At 41.1% G+C, this 25,135-nt stretch overlaps 1 protein-coding gene across 2 annotated transcripts; it reads right to left on the minus strand.

Annotated features, from left to right (window-relative positions):
* Positions 1 to 22,321: 22,321 nt before the first annotated feature.
* Positions 22,322 to 24,465, minus strand: LOC140797535 (protein YABBY 7-like). Of its 2 annotated transcripts, none has more exons than XM_073151079.1 (6): positions 24,281 to 24,465; positions 24,063 to 24,197; positions 23,650 to 23,752; positions 23,470 to 23,518; positions 22,733 to 22,808; positions 22,322 to 22,617 (listed from the first exon to the last, which is right to left on the minus strand). In XM_073151079.1, exons 1-6 carry the CDS (start codon positions 24,359 to 24,361, stop codon positions 22,501 to 22,503), a joined length of 561 nt encoding a protein of 186 aa, XP_073007180.1. In that variant the 5' UTR covers positions 24,362 to 24,465; the 3' UTR covers positions 22,322 to 22,500. The 2 variants fall into 2 exon arrangements, with proteins under 2 accessions (XP_073007180.1, XP_073007188.1); XM_073151087.1 differs by having other exon boundaries at positions 23,650 to 23,749; positions 24,281 to 24,463.
* Positions 24,466 to 25,135: the final 670 nt, after the last annotated feature.

Raw genomic sequence — 25,135 nt, forward strand, 5'->3', positions numbered from 1 at the left:
TCTGGTATAGGTAGTGGTTGTAGCAGCCCGCTAGGCTTGAGTGCCTCCGATTTGACTCGTTGGCAGATTTGACATTCACGCACATACTTCTTCACGTCCGTCTTCATCGCTGTCCATGTACAGTTTTGGGCCAGCCGCTTGTAGGTACGTAATACCCCTTCATGCCCTGCTATAGGAGTATCATGGAAATGTGCCATCAATAGCCTCCGTAGCTCTTCGTTCCGGGGTACCTTGATTCGCCCGCACTCTAGTACTAACCCATCGCGCTCCTCGTGCTCGGGGTGGCTTGAGGGGTTCTCTCTCAACTCCTCTATGAGTTGGACCAGCTCACTATCCTCTGCACTAGCTCTTCGCAGATCTGAGAAGAAAGGAAAGGTGGGCGCCGAGAAAGAAGTGAGCTCCCTTGCGACCCCTTCATTTGGAAGTTCAAGCAGCGGTTGGCTTCCATCTAACAGCACTCTCTTGTCATTTCTCCAAAACGTCAATGTGAGGCTTGTAAAATCAAATGTCATGGGCCCGAAGCTTCGAAGCCATTGGGTCCCCAAAATAATATCGGCACCTTGCAAGGCCAACGGATAAAGATCCAATGTGAATGTTTGGCCTTGCACCTTCAATTCTGCACCTCCACAAATAGAATCCGCTCGCAATGTGGTGCCATCTCCAATCATCACATCGAACCCTTCCGTGGGTTCCGACTCGAGCCCAATCTTCCTAAGGAGCCTCTTGTCAATGAAGTTGTGGGTGGACCCGGTGTCAATCAAGATTCTCACTGTGGTTTTCTTGACTACCCCGTTCACCCTCAAGGTCTTTGGCGCAGCTGTCCCCGAATAGGCGTGGAGGGAGATTTCGGCTATCATGTCCTCCACAGGTTGCTCCTCAGCTTCTTCTCCTTGATATCCAGCCACATCTGCACCTTCAGCTGCAAACTCGTCCTCCGTTTCCTCCAATCAATCGATTAGCATCATCGATCCCATCGGTTTAGCGCAGCGATGCCCGGGTACAAACTTCTCATCACAACGGAAGCATAAGCCCTTGGCTCTTCTTTCTTCTACTTGGGCTGGTGTGAGTGCTCGTCCCAGACCTCTAGGTGCATACTTCACATCTTGGGATGGCTTCAAGGGTGCTCGAGGAGGTACCACTGTAGCAGCAACCCTTGGTACTCCGATAGTATTTCCCGCCGCTATGTTTGGTTGAGCTTGATTGCGGCTTCCTTGGCTCATCCAACTCTGTTTCAAGTGTATCTTCATGGCCTTATGTTTGTCTTCCATAAGCACCGCATCTTCGAAGGCCTCCTTTAAGGTTCTAGGCTTTAAAGCCCTCACATCGGCTTGTATGTCACCCCGCAGCCCGGAGATGAAGGTGCTGCGAAGTTGCTGATCCGTCCATGGTGGATGACATCGGCTACTAATCCTCTCAAATTCTTCTTGGTATGACCTAACCGTGGTCTTTTGCACCGTCTTTGAGAGGAGAGCATCAAAGTCTTCATATCCCGATGCTCCAAATCTCCATGTGATATCGGCACAAAATTCAGCCTAAGTTTCGATAGCCTCAATGGCATTAGCTGCTCGAAACCAATGAAGCGCCGCATACTCTTCCGCCGTTCCTTGGTATGCAAAGAATTGCTCCGCCCTATACAACCAATCGATTGGATCGCCACCTTTGAACTTGGGGAATTCGAGACGCACGATACCACCTCTGGCTATGGAGCTCTAATACCACCTCTGGCTATGGAGCTCTGATACCATATCCCATCAATTTTGTGACCCATCGCTGTTGTGCCGGAGTGTGTATGTGCTGTCCCATAAAGTATGGAAGGCACCTTTGATCAGTTCGGATAATGAATCATCTACTAATCAAATAAGGCCTCCACTTTGTCGCCGCATGTAGAATTGTGAACATCTCTCTCTCATAAGTCGATAATTGTTAAGATTTTGGTGACAAAGCCTTACTAAGAAAGGCTATGAGACGTCCTCCTTGCATTAATATAGCTCCTATGCCAACTCCCGACGCATCACATTCCACAACGAACTCTTTAGTGAAGTCCGGTAGAGGTAGAACGGGCGCCGTTGTCATTATTGTTTTCAGTTTTTCAAAGGTTGTAGTGGCTTCATCCGTCCATCTAAAAGAGTCCTTCTTCAACAAAGAAGTGAGAGGAGCAGTGATCTTGCCATACCCGGCGATGAAGCGACAATAATATCCTGTCAACCCTAAAAATCATCGCAATCCTATGGTGGTAGTAGGAATCAGCCAAGCGATCTTGCATCCTACCTTTTGAGGATCCGCCGCCCACCTTCCACTAATATGATGTGGTCTAAATACTCCACTTGTGGTACTCCCCATAGTAACTTGGACTTCTTAATCTTCAACTGGTTTTGCTTCAATAAATTCAGCACATCCTCCAAATGCCGCTAATGCTCCAATTTAGTCCTATTATACACCAAAATATCATCAAAGAATACCAAGACATACTTTCACAGTACAGGCCGAAAAATATCATTCATGATGCCTTGAAAAGTAGTTGGAGCATTAGTAAGACCAAAGGGCATCATCCAAAACTCGTCGTGCCTGTTTGGAGTCTAAAATGTAGTTTTATGCACAAGATTATAAGCGACTAGTCCAATACGCTCACAAACGTTAAATGCACCAAAAAATTTGAATGCCAATTTTTGGTTCTGAATAGGATGCAAGGTAATTTGACGATAGGGCTGAGCTTGTAAAAACACCATGTCACCCACACTAAACTCCTCGCGATGATGCTGATCATACATTTGTTTCATCCGATTCTGAGCTGCTCTCATATGAGTCTGCAACCTCCTAAGAGTAGCATCACGATCCATCAATGCCATATCAACCTCAATCTGTTCCGATGAAGCCGCCAAATCATACCCCTGTAACACTGATGTCGCTCGTCCATATACTACCTCGAATGGGGTCATGCTAGTGCTGTTGTGATGAGAAGTGTTATTCAACTACTAAGCCCATGGAAGATACACCAACCAGCATTTAGAACGATCACCGATGAAACACTGAAGGTATTGCTCAATTCCCCGATTAACCACCTCTGTTTGCCCGTTGGCTTGCGGGTGGTATGCCGAGCTCAAGTTCAGTTTTATGCCATGCAACTTGAATTATTCAGTCCAAAACTCACTGATGAATATACGATCATGATTCAAAATAATTGAGCGAGGCATTTTGGATGACACATTCGGCTACTGATTTGGCGAAAAAAGGGTGCGCCAAGGCTGAAAAATGCGTGTATTTACTCAACTTGTCTACCACCACAAAGATAACTAAATACCCACGTACTAACGGTAACCCCTCTATGAAATCTATAGAGATATCCTCCCAAACATGATCCGGTATCGGCAAGGGTTGTAGAAGTCCAGCGGGCTACAAGGTCTCCGTCTTTGCTCTTTGACACACCTTGCACACCCTCACATGTGCCTTGACGTCCTTCTTCATTCCAGCCTAGGTATAGCTATAAGATAGCCTCTTCTAAGTCCTTAGAACATCTTCATGACCTGCTTTAGGAGTGTTGTGGAGTGTTGTGGAAGTTTTTGTTCAATCTATCATGTTTTCAGATCTGGACAGAATCTGACATGGAACTTTGGAAATGGATCCCGAAAGATGCAGCCCTCGGATCAACATGAAATTTTGATTGTTGTATCCAGGGAAAAGAGCTTTCCAATAAATCTAATTTCAAGAAAATCGGACAGTGGTATCTTGACATATCGTTCGAGAAGTAGACAAACATTAGGGAGTGCATCTATAGATCCATGGATGAAGGCACGAGATCCTAGGTGATGATGGATGGTGGTAGACCAGCGGTAATGGGGTGGCACCGGTGAGTAAGTGGTGGTAAAAAGATTATAGATGATGGAAGGGGTTAGGGCAAGGTAATAGAAAGATTGGAAGAAGGGGGAGGAGTGGGGGCGCTAAGGGACTAGGGTGAGTGGCCAGTCGAGGGAGGCTCTAATGGCGGCATAGGGGAACGAGAGAACGAGAGACAAGAAGAAGAAGAAGAAGAAGAATACTAGGGCAAAACTCAATTTATTCAATAATCCTCTTTGGTTGCCATCCACGCCTTAAGAGGCTAACCAAACAATTCAAAACTAACAATTATTAACTAATACACTTAGATAGGATCTTTTCTTATTGCATTATTCTGTAGGTCGCATTCGAATGCAGGAGGGGTCACGTTTGAATGCCCTTGCGAACGCCTGCATTAGGTTCGCAAATACAAAGAACGCATATTGTGCTTTCGAACGTAGTCGAGCGAGTTTGAACGCCCGCGTTCGAATGCCTGTATCACGTTCGCACATACAAAGAATGTGTTTTGGTGCGTTCGAACGCAATCGACAGGAATTCTCTAGAATTAGGGTTTCCTATTATTTTAGGACTTGTTGGCTAGCCTCTATATATATGTGAATGGCAACCAAATTCATTATGCTATTGGATTATTGATTTTTTGCCTCTTATCTTCTCTCTAGACTTCTCCCTTCTCCTTCTTCACCAAACTTCCACCTCTATCGTTGGCAAGGTCTCTCCTAACTTCTAATCTCCCTCGACTATTGAGCCATCCCCCTTCTTTGGGATCTCGACCACTTCGTTCTCTTCATCTACATCCTTTAACCACTTCTAGCCTTTATCTCCATACCTATCCATAACCCTAACATCCACTCCACCCGTCACCACCACCATCATCCACGTTATTCCGTATTTTCGTCCCTGCTATAGTTCGAATATGCAAATGGTATAAATACAAAAATTGTAGCTCCAGAAGTTACGGATCTAACCTAATTAGTTTCGTAATTTTACAACTACTGAAGAATATTTGACAAATAGTTTTTCACAGTTGCGCAGACTGATTCCTATAATATATCCATACCTTGAAGGAATAACTTATCAAGTGGTATGAGAGCTTATCAATTGGTATCAGAGCTTATCATCTAGTATCAAAGCTTATTAGTGGTTACAGAGTTTGGGACCCATCACATTTGATTTTCGGAGCATGTGGATAAAATTTAAACATAGAAACAAAGATGTGCGGCTTGATGGCATTCGGTCTTTGTTAATTCCTACAATGCAGCCTATGATTAGGCCCAGGGCTGCACCGACAAACGTGAGGTCATATTGGTATCCATATGTGCAAAAAGAAGTTATCTCAAAGATGGTTGCCGAGATGTTGGAGCAAGGTATCATTCAACCAAGTCATAGCTCATACTTATTCCCTAAGCTTTTGGTGTGAAAAAGGATGGGACATGGCATTTTTGTGTCGACTATCGGGCACTAAACGCCATTACCGTCAAGGACCGGTATCCCATTCTAGTTATTGAGGAATTGCTGAACGAGATTGCAGGGGCGACTATATTTAGTAAGCTTGACTTGAGAGCCGGATATCATTAAATTAGAGTTCACTCGGTGAATGTGCACAAAACTGCATTTCGGACTTCGGAGGGGCATTACGAGTTCCGGGTGATGCCTTTTGGTCTCACCAATGCTTCAGCTACCTTTCAAGACTTCATGAATGAAATATTTGGGCCTTTCTTGCGAAGGTATGTCTTGGTATTTTTTGACGACATTTTGGTGTATAGTAGGACTGAATTGGAGCATTGGCGACATTTGAAGGATGTGATGAATTTGTTGAAACAAAACCAATTGAAGATCAAGAAGTCCAAGTGCCTATGGGGAGTATGACAAGTGGAGTATTTAGACCACATCATTTCATCGGATGGTGTAGCGGCGGATCCTCAAAAGGTTGCATGTATGACCACTTGGCCTATTCCTACTACTACCACTGGATTGAGAATATTTTTAGGGCTGAACGGATATTATCGACGCTTCATCATCAGATATGGCAAGATCGCTGCTCCTCTCACTTCTTTGTTGAAGAAGGACTCCTTTTGATGGACGGATGAAGCCACTTCAGCCTTTGAAAACCTAAAAACAGCAATGACGATGGCACCCGTTCTAGCGCTACCGGACTTCACCAATGTGACACCCAACTCTAAACACGTGCATGACACGAGCCCACACGGCACGTGCGTAGCACCTGACCAGTTGGTTAGATACCAACAATCAAATAAACCTGTAGCAACATCATAATTTTATCCACAACCTCTAAATTAAGAATAACTCAAGTCTAACTGTCAACAGCATACAAATAACCCTACATGGGCCCTACACAGGCCACAACACATCATCAAGAGCTTTTCACAACTATACATCCACAACAGTAGTTTATACAGAATTATATAAGTACAATGTCACCTGCTAAAATATAAGACAAGGATATAGATACACTTTGGAGGATGTCCACTAGTACATTGGATAAGATAACTCATCTAGCAGAAAACACTAACCACCCTCTACTCCTCACTCACCGGCAAAACCTCTAAGGGAGTATCCTGCTCCTCTCGTTCACCTAGGTTTTTGGAAGAGGAAAAAACAAGAGAGTCATGAGCAAAAGGCTAAGTGAATAGACCTTACCCCGAATCAGTGAAACCAAACAGAGAGTAAATCAAGTACTGGATAATATGAATCAGAAAGAGTATCATGTTATGAATGAGTAAATGAATGTGTCATCAATACTACATAAATGAAATATAGATAACATGTCATGTCATAATTGATGAAAATACATAATCCTCGACAATGAATAAATAGATCACCACGTCATATGATCATCAATCTCTCTATCAAATATGACACATGATGCATGCCGACTATGACAATGCTATGATATCAGATACAATCATATATGATGTATATTGACCACTCAATAATCAGGTATGTCAGCTAATAATGACATCATATGCACTTCTTAACATCACGATCATCACCGACATCTCGGTATAATACCATCATACTAGACCACTGTGCACAGTCAACACCCGGTACTTGATCTCAACATCATGCCCGAAGGCTCAGAGCATACTCTGCCATCCGCAAGGAGTATCTCAAATATAATTATACCCTGCCATCCGCTAGGGTATCAACATCCATCCAGACCGGGCACCCTTCTAACTGATAGAAATCTCGTCAGGATAACTCGCCACATATGCCCTGGCGAACGGCATGTGTCCGAATGTCTGCTGCGCACACAGACTAACGACCTCGGACGTAAGGCCAACAGGATCGCGACCATGTCGAGCGATCAATCATCCACCAAGCGCGTCCTAACCCTCGCGCCCACTCGGGTATCCTCACGCTTTCTATCAACTATCCTATCAATCACATTTCATGCTTTCCTTCTAAATGACAGATCATATGCATATATTCAGTACGATAACAAGTCAATGCATAACAGGAATTTAGGTGGAATAGGAATCAAGAGAAAATGATGCAAGGTAGTCTCCAACTGTATCGTCAACACATGCATACTCATGCTAATCTATTACATGCATACTCATGCTATAGATCAACTCGGTAAACAATCATAACAGTAGAATCATCTCTGATTATCTCTATATATATCACCAATGTACTCTTATTCTAAATCAGCGTAATCGAATGCATGATAAAATATGCTCGACTATAATCATCTCTAGATAAAATCATATAATCATGCTGGAGGTCAAAACATGCATATACACAAATATATAATGTAACCTAATTTGAGAAAGGCGTCTAAGGGATAAGACTACTCACTCCACTGCAATTATCAAACTGCCACTCGTTCACGCTGCTACGATAACGATCAAGCCTCAATAGCTAAGTCCACAGGGTCTTGAACAGGGGGGTCGGGATCTAAAATTATTTGTAACAAATATGTCAGTCTTTTTATTAATTAAAATTAACCCGACAAAAAGACAGTTTCTTGTTGTAAGTATGTACTCTTCATTTCTATATTTGGTTCGTTATTTATTAATCATAATTATATTATTTAATAGTGTATTTAAAATATATTTTATCTGTCTATTATTCTCTTTGATAATTAAGAAAATAAGAATTAAGTTACTGCAAATAATTACGTAAGAATATACGTATATAACCCTAATAATTACTATTACCTACTTAGGATTAAAATAATAATTTATATTGCAGGTATTTTACTAAACATGATATAATTAGAATGATATACTAACTATGATATGATTATATTTAATTTGTACAGCTTAAATACATTAAATTAACCAAGCTAAACTAATTGTGCACATATATATATATATATATATATGAGCCCAGCACCATGCACAGCAAGGCGCTGGGCCGAGTAGGGTGCAGCCAGAGGAGAGAAGGGAAGAAGGAGGAGGAGGAGAGGAAGAAGAAAGAGAAGAAGAAGAAGAAGAAGAAAGAAAAAGGAAGAAGAGGGTTGGGCCATGGGGGAGGGGTGCGGCCGCTGGTGGCCACTCAGCGGCCGGCCTCTCGCCGACGGCTCAATCCTCCGGCGGTTCCGAAAGGAAGCCGACAAGGAGGAAAAGAGAAATAGAGAGAGAGAGGTGGAGAGAGAGAGGGAGAGAGAGAGAGAGGGAGGGAGGGAGGCTCACCGGAGTTAGGGGAGGTGGCGGCGGCAGTGGGTAGAGAGGGAGAGTGTTTGAGAGAGAGAGAGAGAGAGAAAGGTCAAAGATAGCTCGAAAGAGAAAAAGAGAGAGAGAGGAAGAAAAGGGAGAGAGAGGCGGTGGGGAGGAAGGCTGCGGCGGCGGCGGGGGCCCACCGCGCCAGCTGGCTCGGCCAGGTTGGCCGGGCCAGCGCTTGGGGCGCGTGGCGCCCATCTCCGTTGCCACTACATGGCACGACAGCTCGTGCCATGCAGTGCAGAAATTTTTTTTTTTATTTTTTTTTTTTATTTTTATTTTTATTTTTTTTTTTAACCTTGGGTTATTACAACTAAAGAGTTTATTGTGGAATGTGATGCATCGGGAGTTAGCATAAGAGTTGTACTAATGCATGGAGGACATCCCATAGCTTTCCTTAGTAAGGATTTGTCATCAAAATCTCAGCAATTATCGACTTATGAGAGACATATGTTGGCAATTCTGCATGCGATGACAAAGTAGAGGCCTCATTTGATCGGTAGACGATTCATTATCTGAACTGATCAAAAGAGCCTTCCATACTTTATGGGACAGCGCATACACACTCCGGCACAGCAGTGATGGGTCACAAAATTGCTAGGATATGATTATGAAATCCAATACAATAAGAGAACAGAAAATAGAGCGGCGGATGCACTATCGCGCCAACCTTATACTGCCAAGCTTGCAGCCTATTCATCTCCTACCATTCCTTTCCTTGACGAGCTGAGGTATGCATGTACATCTGACCCAGATATTTTGATATTATTGCAGGAGATGATAGATGATCCAGAGCACCATCTAGAGTTGGAAAATCGAGGCGTGTTGCTGTTGGACCGCGGATGCATTCGAGTGCCCGCAAATGATGGATTGCAGCAGAAATTGTTGGAGCACTTCCACCATACTCTAGAGGCTGGTCATGAGGGTGTCTTGAGGACATATAGGAGGATATCTCAGAGTTGCACGTGGTCAGGATTGCGGCGGGATGTGAGGAGTTTTGTCCGTGCTTGCGAAGTCTGTCAAAGGACTAAAGCAACCACATTAAAATCGGCCAGATTACTACAACCTTTACCTATATCGGAGCATGTTTGGAAAGACATTTCTATGGATTTTATAGAGGGTCTTCCGCTTAGTACATGGTTATTCTTTTATCTTTGTGGTGGTTAACAAATTGAGCAAGTATGCGCACTTTTTGGCATTGTCATATCCGTTTTTCAACCAAGTTGGTGGCTGAAATTTTTGTTAGAGATGCTGCTCGGTTACATGGCATACCACGCACAATTTTCTCGGATTGTGATCGTGTACTTATGAGTGACTTTTGGATGGAGTTTTTAAGATTGCAGGAGACTCGATTGAACTTCAGTTCGGCCTACCATCCACAGACGGGCGGCCAAACCGAGGTAGTCAATCGAGGCATTGAGCAGTACTTGAGGTACTTTGTTGGAGAGATGCCGAGATGATGGTTGGAGTTCTTACTATGGGCGGAGTAGTCCTACAACACCGCCTACCATGGCAGCATTGGCATGACTCAATTTGAGGTGGTGTATGGATGCACAACTTCGACGTTACGCGCTTATCATCTAGTGGCATCTGCATATCGTACGGAGGTGGACTTAGGTTTGATGGATAGAAACGCCACATTGAGGAGGTTGCGTGCTCATCTTAAACTTGCTCAAAACCGCATGAAGCAAATTTATGATCGTAGACATAGGGAGCAGGAGTTGGACATCGGCAGCTGGATGTTTGTGAGTGTGCAGCCGTATTGACAGGCAACCTTATGTCCAATGTGTAACCAAAAGTTAGCACATCGCTACTTTGGTCCCGGGTGTTGGAGCGTATTGGTTCGGTTGCATATCGTTTGGAGCTGCAAGAGGGTCGAGAGTGCATCATATTTTACATGTTTCATTGATGAGAGAGCGCATTGGAGATCATGAGATTGTTAGATCGGTTCTACCAGAGCCATTGGAGGAGATACAGATCGTAGAGCTAGTTTGAGTACTTGCTAGATGTTGACGATGACATGGTACCAGATTGGAGATTGAGATTCTAGTTGAGTGGCTTGGCAAGCCATCCGATGAGGCGATATGGGAGTTGGAGACTGATATCTAAGAGTGTTTCCCCGACTTTTCAAATTGAGCGCAAGGTAGGGGAAGCGTGGTGGGCTAATACACTTAGATAAGATATTTTCTTATTGCATTAGGTGCTTATTTTCATTAAAATAAAATTCCAATAGGTCGCGTTCGAACGTAGGAGGGGTCACGTTCGAACGCCATTGTGAACGCCTGTATCAGGTTCGCAAATACAAAGAATGCATATTGTGCGTTCGAACGCGGTCGGGCGAGTTTGAATGTCCGCATTCGAATGCCTGCATCACATTTGCACATGCAGAGAACATGTCTTGGTGCGTTCGAACGCGATCGGGCACGTTCGAACGAGATCGATGGGAATCCTCTAGAATTAGGTTTCATATTGTTTTAGGGCTTGTTGGCTAGCCTCTATATATATGTGGATGGCAACCAAATTCATTATGCTATTGGATTATTGATTTCTTGCCTCTTATTTTCTCTCTAGACTTCTCCCTCCTCCTTCTTCACCAACTTTCCACCTCTACCATTGGCAATATCTCTCCTAACTTCTAATCTCCCTTGACTGTCAAGCCGCCCCTATTCTTTGGGATCTCGACCACTTTGTTCCCTTCGTCTACATCTTTTAACCACTTCCATAAACCACCTTCATCTCCATACCCATCCATAATCATAACATCCACTCCGCCCATCACCACCATCATCACCCACATTGTTCATTATTTTTATCCTTGCTACAGTTTGAATCTTCAAAGGATATTAATATGAATCTAACCCAATTAATTTCGTAATTTTCTGACTAGTAAAGAATAGTGGATTTTCGCAGACCGCGTTCAAATGGGGTCGAACGCGTTCGAACACACAAAATGTGTTCTCTGTCGATGTGAACCTGATGCAGGTGTTCGAACACGGCGTTCGAACATGCCCGATCGCATTAGAACGCACATTTCGTGTTCTCTATTTTTGTAAACCTGATGTAGGCATTCGCAAGCGCATTCGAATGTGCCCCACCCGCATTCGAACATGACCTACAAAAATCTTACTTTTCTATGAAATAAGCAGTAAAACAATAAGAAAAGACACTCATAAAGTGTATCCATACTCAAGACGACATCGATGAAGTTTGAATCATATTAGTGTTCCAGTAGTTTGGACCACAAAAGAAAGAGGAGGGAGATGTAGAGGCCGGTGACCTAGTTGAGAGAGATGTCAGGGCAAAAGCTAATTAATCTTTAATTCCAAGTATATCTAAGATACAAGCCATAAGGCCCTATTTATAGAGATTAAATCAAAAAGTCTAAAACAAATTTACCTACGCCAATTTTCCTTATCTTCCCGAAAAAACCCTTCGTTTAGCCGCAGATAGATTCCAAACTCGGATCCAAACCAATCACTATGATAGTAGCAGTTACAAGACTGACTCACAAAATAACCCGTCGATCCAAACGACTTTGTTCTTCTCAGTCTTGCTCGCTAGAACCCACGACTCACTGCTTCTCGTGATTGAAGTCCAATCTCAGTAACTCTCGAGATTGATCTTTCGTCTAGATAACCCTTAAGACGAAAGATTAAATTCTTGTATATGAGAAGAGCCTTGTTAGTTGAAGAACCGATGTAGCCTCAAGAAGTCTCCTTCAATAATGCTTCTTCAACCACCCCTTAAGATAGGGCATCATGATCCTTATATATGATCTCCAAGATAGAGCCAAATCTAAGTCTTATCCGTACTCACGAAAGTCCAATTTTATCAAACTTCGTTGGTGCGTTCAAACGCGGCCCGGGTGCGTTCGAACGTCATGACTTGAACTCAGGTGCGTTCGAACGGGCCCGAGTGCGTTCGAACGCGACAACTTGAATTCTTCAGGTTGCGTTCGAACGCGTTGGTGAACGCAGCTCTCGGTCTGTGTGAACACAGTACCCGCGTTCTAACGCATTTGTGAACGCGGCTCTCTGTCTGCGTGAATGCAGTACCCATGTTCAAACGCGTTTGTGAACGCGGCTCTCTATCTGTGTGAACACAATACCCGCGTTCGAACGCGTTTGTGAACGCGGTGTGAACTCAACGGCTTTTCTCCAATAATCTTGCAATTCTTCAGATCAGAGATATTCTAGACTTGTGTAAAGCTCATATACATGAAAAAATACACTTAGAATATTTTGTACACAATTGCCAACAAATAAAAACCTAACAATCTCCCCCTTTGGCAATTTGTGACAAAACAACTAGATTACAAGATATTACATAGAATTCAAAATGAGCATTCAACAAGTCTAGAAGATTTCGTACTTCAATCCCTGCAAATAATAAAAATATACCAATCCAAGATCAAGTGAAAATAACTTGAAATGAATAACAATCCAAACATAAGTTATCAAGCAAGAATTTCACAAGTATTCACGCGAAGTTATTATGCAGTAAACATAAACTAGTAAACTCCCCCTATGGCTTGAGAGGAGACGACTGGTCGTGAGCTTGACTCCGCTTAAGAGTAATCCGATCCAACGGTTTGTGCGAAGTAAGAGAAGGTTCCGAAGCATCCACACGCACCCCACTCTGAGTGCACAAATTTGTAATAAAGATGCCAAACGGTAACCCCTCACGAGGTGCTTCTTTCTATGCAGCTGTGAGTATTGAATCATAGATCACCGCAACCAAATCAACCGAGACTCCAGATAACATTGCATGAAGAAGAAATGCACGATCCAGACTAATGCTTGAATGTCGAGTCTTGGGGGTGACATTGTACAGACAAAACAGGTGAAGCATGCGAGCCACTAGTGTCAGCTTCGCATGCGGCATCATGTTCCCCTTCCAACATTCCCCTTTGATCAGTACAGTGCCAGCATAGTCATCGACATCAGGAAGTGGAGCAGACGTGGGGTACTAGAACTCACCATCAGGAAGACGAAGTTCAGCGCGAATGACATCTGAGTCCAAGTACACAGACACCCCACGAATAGTAGAACGAATACAGCGTTCTAAAACCGTGGCATTACTAAAAAATTCCTGAACAACTTCCACATAAGCAGTTCCACTTATCCGACACACCGATAACCATCCTCGCTCAGTAAATATCTGTTTTATCCCCAAGGTAGAAAAATCGGAAATGACCACGAGTCGTTCACAGATAACAAGACGGGTCCCAAAATTATGCTTGTATCGCCCGACAGCCGTTGAAGTAGAAAACTTTGGAGCCGAAGTAAGTGAGGAAGGCAGCCTAGGTTTCTTGGAAACTACAGCGTTTCTAGGCATTCTTGAGAAAGAAACAAGATGCAAGATTCAATATATGCCCAAAGCAAACAAAAAGATAGCAAGTAAGAAAAAAATCCAAGAAATCATGAAGGCCCTAAATGAAATCCATAATCCACTTGAAAACACTAAGATATCACGTTCAATTTAGAAGCATTCATCCAGGATTGATTTGTAAATGCGATTGATGACTTCAAATATTCTTCTTTTTGTATACCTGCAGAAATGAAGACAGTTTTATTATTATTTGAATTACTAGTGTATCCAACACCATACCTATCTTTTCCGGGATCTTGAGCCTTTAGGATCTCGTCAAGTTTGTTCTTCCCTTTTAGAAATGTCACTTCCTTATTCAGTCGCTCTAGTTCAATTTCATCAGCCTTCATTTTATTTTTTGCATTGTCAAGTTGTTCAGAAAGGTCTTTGACAAGTTCAAGTTCCAATTTGTACTTCTCTTCAAATTGAATTCTTTCAAGTTCGATTACCTTGAGTCGTTGATGTAGTCTAAGATTGCTTTTCTTGAGTTTAAACGACTCCAGGTATAGGTCATTATATGTCTTTTGAATTTCAGATTCATCTTCTTCAGCTGGTAACATATCTTGATCATCTGTACTATCAGTATTAACAATGGAATCAATATTGAGTAGAGAAGAGGCAAAAGCAATAAAGTTTTCTTCGTCTTTTCCAAAATCATCATCAGATTCATCTGAGTCATCCCAAGTAACTTTCATAGCTTTACCCTTCTTCTTAAGGCGATTAGGGCATTCTTGTGCTATGTGTCCAAAACTAGAACATTCAAAACATCGAACTTTATTCCCAGAATTCTTATTTTTCTGTTTGACACCGTTGTTGCTCATACCTGTGTTCGAACTCACAGTATTCTTCTTTTTCACAAATGTTTTGCTTTTCTCAAGTTTTTCAGCATTCAACTTGTTTGGCTTCCGAAAGAATTTATTGAACTTTTTGACGAACATGGCCAACATCTCAACATCTAAATCACCTTCATCATCAGACTCCTCTATACTTTATTCAACTGTGGATAGGGCAATCCCTTTGGACTTCCTCGGTTTTGAAAGGCTGGACTCAAATGTTTGTAGATTTCCTATCAATTGTTCAACTTTCATAGAATCGATTTCCTTGCTTTCCTCAATAGCTGTAACTTTCACCTGAAACCTCTTTGGAAGAGACTTAAGGATCTTACGGACAATTTTGTTTTCAGGAATTTTCTCTCATAGGTTGAAACTGGAGTTGACTATATCACTCAGCTTTGCATAAAACTCATCAAATGTCTCATTCTCCTCCATACGTAGAGTTTCAAAACTAGTAGTCAACCTCTAAAGTTTAGAAAGTTTTACAGCCATAGTTCCTTCGTGAGTAGTTTCTAAGATCATCCAAGCTTCTTTTGCTATCTCACAAGTAGAGATTCTTCTAAATTCTTCCGAGGAAACACAACTAAAAATTGCATTTATTGCCTTGCTATTCCATCCAACTTTTTCATAGTCTGACCTATCCCATGACTCTATCGGTTTATCAGCAAGTTTATCATCCACCATGTACATTGGTGGACTCCAACCGTTCACAACGACAAACCATACTCGTTCATCTATAGACTTCAAGTAAGCTCTCATCCTAGCTTTTCAATATCCATAATTTTATCCATCTAGGATAGGAGATCTAATAGATGATGGTCCATCTCTATGAAAATCCATGCCTATCTTATCTCTCTCAAAGGTGAGAGAACCCGCTCTGATACCAATTGAAAAACCCCTAGACACAAGTATGTATCTAAATACTAGGCAATGATATCACTCGTTCGCTTAAATAAAAGTCCGTAGAAATATTAAGAACGAAAGAAGAGATGAACGCCAAGATTTTAACGTGGAAAAACCCAAACGGGAAAAAACCATGGATCCAAACTCGGATCAAAACCAATCACTATGATAGTAGCAGTTATAAGACTGACTCACAAAACAACCCGTCGATCCAAACGACTTTGTTCTTCTCAGTCTTGCTCGCTAGAACCCATGACTCACTGCTTCTCGTGATTGAAGTCCAATCTCAGTAACTCTCGAGATTGATCTTTCGTCTAGATAACCCTTAAGACGAAAGATTAAATTCTTGTAGATGAGAAGAGCCTTGTTAGTTGAAGAACCGATGTAGCCTCAAGAAGTCTCCTTCAATAATGCTTCTTCAACCACCCCTTAAGATAGGGCATCATGATCCTTATATATGGTCTCCAAGATAGAGCCAAATCCAAGTCTTATCCGTACTCACGAAAGTCCAATTTTATCAAACTTCGTTGGTGCGTTCGAACGCGGCCCGGGTGCGTTCGAACAGCATGACTTGAACTCAGGTGCGTTCGAACAGGACCAAGTGCATTTGAACGTGACAACTTGAATTCTTTAGGTTGCATTCGAACGTGTTTGTGAACGCAGCTCTCGGTCTGTGTGAACGCAGTACCCGCGTTTGAACGCGTTTGTGAATGCGGCTCTCTGTCTGTGTGAATGCAGTACCCGCGTTCGAATGCGTTTGTAAACGCGGCTCTCTGTCTGTGTGAACACAGTACCCGTGTTCGAACGCGTTTGTGAATGCGGTGTGAACTCGATGGCTTTTCTCCAATAATCTTGCAATTCTTCAGATCAGAGATATTCTAGACTTGTGTAAAGCTCATATACATGAAAAAAATACACTTAGAATATTTTGTACATAATTGCCAACAAATAAAAACCTAACAGATCCGCTAGGGATTTTACTCCTATAAATAGTGGTGGACATGTGTATCCAATCCGCTAGGGATTTTACTCCTCTAAATAGTGGTGGACATGTGTTAATAATTCTAATTGAGAAAAGTTGAGTTTTGCTGGTTATTATTTTCGTCCTTATCTTTTTATATTACCTGTTAGATTGTCTTTATCTTCATAGGAGTAGATCATAACCGTAGATCATTGTCAAGTATCCAAACCCTAGCCACCTCCTACCTCTAGCAGCCACCCTACTACACGGCCGTCCACCACCACCCTTGGCCATCCACCACCATTCAACGACCGCCACAATATTGGAAATTACTATTCTGCCCTCCCTGGCCTATCTCCACTATTTTATTTTTACCTTTTCATCTTGACATCCGATTTAGGTGAAATGCGAGCCATTAGAAAACTACCTCACCATGCTACCTTCACCTAAAGTTTCATAATCATCCTACGGACGGATCGTTCCAGATCTGGTTCGTAACACATGTTCAGGAATAATCAGAGTGCAACAATCTGAAGATCAGCCCAAATTCTTCTTAGGGCAAAAACTTCGAGGAGATATGCAGGAGATCTAACCATCCAATAGATATGTAACTTAGATAAATTGTTCCTCTTGAAGAATAAATCCAATGCAGCCGAGATCATGTTGATCGGACTTGTAGATCAAAAGTTATGGGGAAAATACTGACCGTGGGTCAAATGGTGGCATGAGGAACGTGGGTAATGGAATAGGGAAATAATGATTAGGTTTTATGGAAGATGGTGTCTATGGTAGTAGGGTAGAGCATTAAGCTAGATGAAGGGGGAGAGAGTGGACCGATCCTTGAGAGGCAAGGGGGCATGGTCAGATTGAGGGAGGAAGAAGATGACATCCTAAATTGGATGTCGTTGGAGGAAAGAGAGAGAGTTGGGAAGGATAACTCCAATATTTCATTAATAATCTCCAATTAGGTTGCCTTCCACATATTTAGAGGCTAACCTATCAACAAAATAATTAAAAGATAACCCTACAATAATGCAGTTTGCCGATTGCGTTTGGATGTAGTTGAATGCGGATTTCGCGTTCTCTATCGTTGTGAACATGTGTAGGCATTCGAATGCACTAAACACGTTCTCTATTTTTGTGAACGTATGCAGACGTTCGATAGTCGCGTTCAGACGCAGGAAGTCATGTTCGAACGTGACTGCCAAAAATCTTATTCCTCCAAAACAAAAGTTATTTCTAAAACAAAAAATAAACAAAAGTCATAACTAGTTGAATCGTAACACTCTCTCCCTCTAAATCTCTCTCTTGTCTCTCTCTTCTCCCCTCGGTCTCTCTCTTCTCTTTCAAACACTCTTTTTCCTCCTCCCCGCCAACTCCAGCCTGTAGCTACAACCACCACCGACGCCACCTCCACCAACATCGGTGAGCCTCCTCCCTCCTCTCTCTCTCTCTCTCTCTCCCTTTCTTTCTTTTTCTCTCTCAGGTTTGTCGGAATCTGAGCTACTAGCAAGAGGCCGATCACTAGCTAGCCAACAATGGCCGAGCCCCTCCCCGCCGACCCGGCTTCCCCTCCCTCCCCTCCTTTTTCTCTTCTTTTCTTCTTCCTTTCTTTCTTCCCTTCTTTCTTTCTTTCTTCCCTTCTTTCTTTCTTTCTTTTCTTCTTCATTTCATCTTCTTCTCCCTTCTCAGTTCCTCCTCCTCTTCTTGCTACAATAGTGCTGGGGTCGGCCCAACATTGTAGCAGATAGTGTGGGCTGAGCCCAGCACTATAGCAAAGAGGAATTTTCTTTTTTTCTTTTCTATTAATTATTTAATCTATTTTCTAATGTTAGGTATATTAATTTATTTAGATGATTAATTATTTTCATAAATTATGGTATTAGCATATTAATATTATCATAAATAAATTTATCCTATGGATCTAATTAATTTTTAAACCTAATACATTATCATATTTTTACCCGAAAGGATTATGATCTGATAAACGACTAACTTCATACTACTTAAATATTTTCAAACCCCGAACCCCCTTATTTGAGAACTCGTGGACCCTGCTAGTGATGAGTTGACTCTCGGTTGACAGATATGAGGGATATGTGATTCATATCTTCTAATATGATATGAGTAGTCTTATCCCCTAAATGCCTTTTTCAAATTATGATATATTATATAATTATATATATGAATGTTTTGGCCTCCAGTATGATTATATGACTTTATCTAGAGATGATTTCATGTGAACATATTTTATCATGCATTTGATTAGGTTGATCTGAGATATGAGTATATTGGTGATATATAGAGATGAGTAGAGATGAATATACTATTGTGATAGACTAGCGTCGAGTGATGTTGATGCAAAAATAGGTCCATCATTTGATCGGTTGGTGTGCATTGGCAACCCAGAACCAATGGAGTGCAAGCATCTTCAAGGTGGAAGCTCATGAGCATCACCTTTTGTTCTTCCGTTGTACCTTGGTATAAGAAAATTGTTCTACACAATATAGCCAATTGATCGAATTGCTTCTTTTGAACATAGGAAAGTCAAGGTGCAAGGTTCATCCTTGGATACCATTGTCTTGGTTCAAATTATATCCGAACCCTGATCTAACTAGTGGTTGATCCCCTTTTTGGTTCAAGTTGAACCATCAAGTTTTTGGCTCATCTTAATCAACACACGGATCGAAACCCTTTAGCGGCAAGCCGTTAACATTTGCTCAACGAACAAGCTCACCTATAGGGTGACCTGGCGGAACCACTACTATTGGCCTCTATTTGAAAGGGTGTGGTAGTAGGGGTTCTTGCTGGTGAAGGGGTTGGACTAATGGTGGAGTGACTATCGATATAGAATCGCATTTGGGGCTCGCCGATGCGGTTCCATTCTGCAAGATCTCTTACATGATTCTAGTCGATCTTTTTATAGCCTCTCTCACCGACCGCATCTCCATGATCATCTGGTTGCTCATTGCTAGTTGTTCGGGAAGTGATCTAGACAGGCGACTCCGCGGCTGAAGATTTCCACCGCCATTTCCTCTTTCGTTGGTGGGATCCTCACCATGGCTCGTTGTAAGGCCATGGATTTGGTTGTCATCATTGAAGGTACATGTCAAAGGAACAGAGCCAAGGTAGTGGCTGCTGTTGTAGGAGGAGAGAATGAGAGAGAAGGAGAGGAAGAATGTTAGGACAAAGAGGTTCAATTCATTTGGTAATTCATTATAGTGCGCACCATAATATTATATAGGTGGTTACCATCGAGCCAGTTTAGCTAGCCCGTCTGAGTTGAACTTATAAGTACTTAAACATAAATAGTACTAATGCAAGGACAATAAGAAAATAAGAATAATTAAAATAAAATAAAATAGTCATCTAATCCCCATGTGCTATGTAACTTGGCTTGACCCAAGTCGTATCACTCTCTTAATATCCATATTTCAAGAGGTTCCAAGGGGTAGACATCCTAAAATTGCCCTCACAAGATTCACGATCTAGAGACTATTGTGCATCAATTCAATTTAAAAAAAAAGTTCATCTCGAGATTCTATATATTTTTTGTTGTTCTTCCCCAAATCAATACTATTAATATTATTAGTATTTTGTTAACTACAATTAATGTCACCAAAGTGGGAGAATGTTAGAATTTTATGAATTTAGGTTTCTTGTTAATTAATTTAAATATGGACTCAAAGTATTAGGCTGAACAAAAATTGATCTTGAGACTACAATTGAGCCATATTGTTGAGTGATATTTAATTGGGCTTATGAGCATTTATTATTTTCTGATGTGGTTGAGTAGAACAAATGTAGCCTTATTTGATTCTATGCAAGTTCATAATGGGTCAGCTCATTGGTTTATTATAAATAGGCTAGGTCTCCTCTACACTATATAACCTTAATTGATTTGCTCCATTGAAAGTCTTGGTCGAAAGGAGGAGTGGAAGACCTACCTAATTTAGGTCTTTGAAGATCAATTAGAGGTCAAAGATGAATAATATAAATATGGTCCTAACTTTCTCTGTTTTCCAGATTTTATACACAAAATGCTGGTAGTTCCACTATAAATTATGTAGAAGTAGGGATTTCATGGAAGAAGAGGAAGGGAAATTAGTGCAAGGATAGGTAGCTAGCTAAGCCCAACCAAAGGATCGGTCTATGTCAAGTCTAGTACCCACCATGTCATATTAAGAATAGAGGTGATCATCTGGCTAGGTTCCACTATAAATTATGTAGAAGTAGGGATTTCATGGAAGAAGAGGAAGGGAAATTAGTGCAAGGATAGGTAGCTAGCTAAGCCCAACCAAAGGATCGGTCCATGTCAAGTCTAGTACCCACCATGTCATATTAAGAATAGAGGTGATCATCTGGCTAGGCCTTTTGGACCGACCAAGACGTGTTCACGGCCTGACCCAGTAATCACTCGGCCGGTCTAGGTTTAGGCCAAACTAGAATACTATAGCCCGTTACCGCCGACTAGCCCATGAGATATCGACCCTAGGCTAGGAGTAATGAGGCTAACCCATGAAATACATTTTATGTTATTAAGCTGAGCGTAATGGGTCTCCATGAATATATTTTAGTTTTCTTTCATAAGAATATGGTTCTATATTAATATCTAATGTGGGATAAAAAATAATAGGAATAGACATGCATAATAGGCTAGGCCACGAGCGAGCTTAGCGGGTTCTGCTTTCCGGTTAGGCCATGTGGGCAAAGGCCTAGTCCATGCCACTCATTACCATCTCAAGCTCGGGTTGGGCCAAAACCAAGTGGGTTCAAGCCGGGCTTAGTCGAGCCAAGCCCAATAATCACCTCCATATAGGAACGGATAATTGCAGCACTCGTTATTTTGACACCAAGAAATCACCTAGCTCTCATTCACTTCTAGAATGTGAATAGTCTTCTTCTAGAATAAGCCTTCTTATTTTGGTGTAGTAACTGAATAATAATTTAGCTTCTTCTGGTATACTAATTCATTATGCTCTCTTATCTTCTTTCATACAATTTAAAAAATATAATTTAATAATAACTTGTAAGTACTATTTTGTCTTTAGATTAGACATTACTTAATTACACATCACCTCAGCTACTACAGTTGAGATTTTTTCTCTCTTCTCTCTCCTCTCTCTATTCTCGCAAAATGCATTCATGCCAAAGAAATAAAGTATATACCCATGCTACAACAAAGTACAAAAACATAAGTTAGTATAATAACTACATAAGTTTACATTGCTACATACTACATAGATATATATTTGCACAATAATTATATAACTCCGTATTAGATTGCATTGCATGACCATATGTCCGCACCAGAAGGAACATACTTGTAAATTTTTATTTTCATGATGTATAAAATATTTTATTACAAGTACTCAAATCTGTGGAGAAGTGGTCCTAGTGCACTTACTACACTGGTACGAGAAAAGTTTTAAATTACTTCAGGAACTTGATTTTTCACCTGATATAAAATATCACCAATTTCCAATACAAATATACTATTCTTCAATAATTTAATATGAACTTTATGCCACATTAAAAATAATAATTATTATTTTATACTAGAACTCAACTAAATATTAGAATATTTTATACATATATTAGCTCTCTTATTCTAGTGTGGAAAAATACATTTTCTATAATAGGCCATATTCCACAAATAAGCCCCTTAATTTCTTTTCCAAGGGAAAAACGCAACAACCTTCCCATTAGCTCTCATATGTTCTCAAATGGCATTCACATTTAAACAGAAACATATAAATTTTCACTTGTATAGATTCATTTCTAACTTCGATACGTTGCAACTTCTGGTCCACATGTCTCGTTCCAAGTTTACACACAAACAAGTTCTATCACTCTGCTAAAGAAGGTAATCATCATATTTAGATCTTGATTCCTTGATTCTCCTGCATGTTATGTATCATACTTGAACAAATAGTACCTCCTCATCCACATATCCATCGCTTCCCTTTCTCCCATGGCCACTACTGCAGCTCTCGCCGTCTCCCTTATGGTGAATCCGAGGGAAATGTGCCCACTACGACATGAGCATCCAAATTAGAAATTAGAGCATTATACGTACCTGACAGTAGACTTCCAATGACGGATCAAAGAATTAAATATATAATAAGAAGGGATCATGAGATGCTTACATTTTTAGCAGCTGTGCTGAAGGCCTCTTTATGGGTAATGTTGGGTTCTCTAGCTTTGATCCTCTGTATCTCTTCCCTGCAAAAATTATTTTTCCGCGGATCTTCTCATGGCAACTAATTATGGTGAACAATATCATAATTATTTAGGATGCCTAATGCGATTTGAGTATCTAATCTGCTTCTAGATCTTAATTCATAATATAAACAAGAGGGCGTGTGATGTGATTTGACAATCTAAGCTGCATCTAGATTTTGTTAACTTAAGTAAATTTGAATATGACTTTGGATATGCTCCAATGCAGAAGACTTTTGAACTGATAACCGATAAACCTCCAGTGATAAAAGACTCCTCTCTTTTGACTATATAATATAAGGATAACTGTCATATTTCATTGAAATAGGTAGCTCTATCAATGAGTAATGATGATTTATACATCCACTATTCTCATCCGTTGTAGGGAAAAAAAAAAGGATAAGCATTCAAGTTGTGTAGACTGCTGTCCTATAAATACGTATAGCATTCACGAATAGCTTATCATGCAACGAATTAGGGCCTTAGTTTTTCTTGAAATTCTCGCTTGAACCGTACTTGGACTTTGAAATTTTTTCTAATTATCAAACAATATGGATACTAAAGACAGTCGCGATAAAGTCTTCTTGGTGCATGCAAGATAAGATAAGTAATAAACTAGGTTCCATATGGACGTGACCAAATTACTCACTAAGTAGAAAATTACTTGATGAAACGATTGTAAGCTGATGGAGCCCGCTGCCTCTTCTCCGGAGCTGCAATAGATCCAAGACACAAACTTTATGTCTCACATTTCATCCTCGTCCTCCAGACGGTAAAATGGTGAATATGAACTAAACATTGGATTTGAGCAAATTAAGAAGAATAGTAAACCAATATATCTCACGTTTGTTGACCACAGGATTCTTAGGGGTGCTCTCTTCCTCCATCGCCTCCTCATCACTACTATCATTGCAGGATTTTGGTGCCGTGTCACCACATAACTCCTGCTTTAGTAAGCAAATTATAGTACCAGAACACGTTAATTATCATGATATCATAATGATCAAGTAAGACTAAACAACAATAGAATTAATACACTATAGCACCCGTAAAATTAACCAATACAGTTTTGCTGGGGTTTGGTTGAACTTTTGTTCAAACAAACTCTTCTTGTTGCAGTCTTTATTTTGTTTCAATGAAATAGGGCTGAAAAGCCCTTTATCAAAAAAAAAAAAAAATTAACCAATACAGTTTGAACAGTATGGAAAATGTTATACGAACGTTAACAATCCAAGTAATGCGTGGAGTTCCTAGTACCTGATCATCTTCAAGGGAGGTGAGGACCTGAAGTGGAAGAAATGAGGTCCTTGCCAAGCTAACGGAGAGTAGGCCAGTGCAGTGACCGCATCTAACTGTGACCATCTTTAGCAGGCTACTGCAAGGGACACTCACCTGCAGGTCACTCCTTTAATTAAAAAGAATTACTCCTGCATTGAAAATAGAACAAGCGAGAGACATGGAAGATGACAACTTACTAGTAAAATGGTGGTACAGAAACTGCACTGAACATAGCCTAGTCGCTCCGACAGTTCGTAAAGTGGATTGCACATTGACATGATAACTGATGAGTCTTAATTTGCCAGAGTTGATGATGACCTGAGGAATTATGATAAGGTGAGTATATCAAAATGGTTTCTTGGTGAGGGGAGGTCACTTTGATCGGCCATACCAGGATGTCTTATAGAAAGTACTGAAATGCTGTTAGTTCTTAATGAACCACTATCCCCTTGCCAAAATAATTATTGCTGCTAAATTAGAATCATTAGCATTATCTTTGATGCGGCACCAGAAGGGCATCCCTGCCTTCAATAGCTAAATAATAGAGAATCCTATATTACGCTTAATTTCATAGTTTGTGTACGTAAAACACGGTCAGCAGAAAAATTCAAACAACAAATGCATGTTTGGTGACATCCCTGCAACATCAGATGGTAGAGAATAGTAATCCTGCCTGTTGGTTGGTCAAAATGGCTGCTTCTGATTGCTGGAAACTGGCACACTTTTTTTTTTCTGCTGTTTCATTCATAAGTTGCTATCACACTAGCTAGCAATATAACTCGTGCCTTTAACCCACTATCCTTTTTTCTGCCATATTTAAAGGCAAACACTACCTATCTTACCCTCAATTTGTTTTTACTCAATCGACGGCTTCATGATCTACTCCTGTCGGAACCCTATAAAATAGGCCGGGAAATGGATGTCTCTAGACATGAGGACAGTATGTTAAAGGAAATAAGCATCTTTGTTTTTTTTCCCCATCAGTCGCCTCTCAATTTGTCTTTCCTTGAAGCTGAGGGTGTGTCAAACTCCATTTGCCATATGTGTGCTCC

Source organism: Typha latifolia, chromosome 1 (assembly GCF_019914945.1).
Source record: "Typha latifolia isolate L0001 chromosome 1, TyphaL0001v2, whole genome shotgun sequence".
Classification (NCBI taxonomy): domain Eukaryota; kingdom Viridiplantae; phylum Streptophyta; class Magnoliopsida; order Poales; family Typhaceae; genus Typha; species Typha latifolia.

What these genes read in the sequence shown, in the direction of transcription:
- LOC140797535 (XM_073151079.1), bottom strand. Translation starts at nt 24,361, where the DNA reads ATGTCAATGTGCAATCCACTTTACGAACTGTCGGAGCGACTAGGCTAT. An exon ending in TCTGTACCACCATTTTACTA is followed by an intron (nt 24,198 to 24,280) that starts GTAAGTTGTCAT and finishes AGTGACCTGCAG; the next exon opens with GTGAGTGTCCCTTGCAGTAG. An exon ending in TCAGCACAGCTGCTAAAAAT is followed by an intron (nt 22,618 to 22,732) that starts GTAAGCATCTCA and finishes CTCATGTCGTAG; the next exon opens with TGGGCACATTTCCCTCGGAT.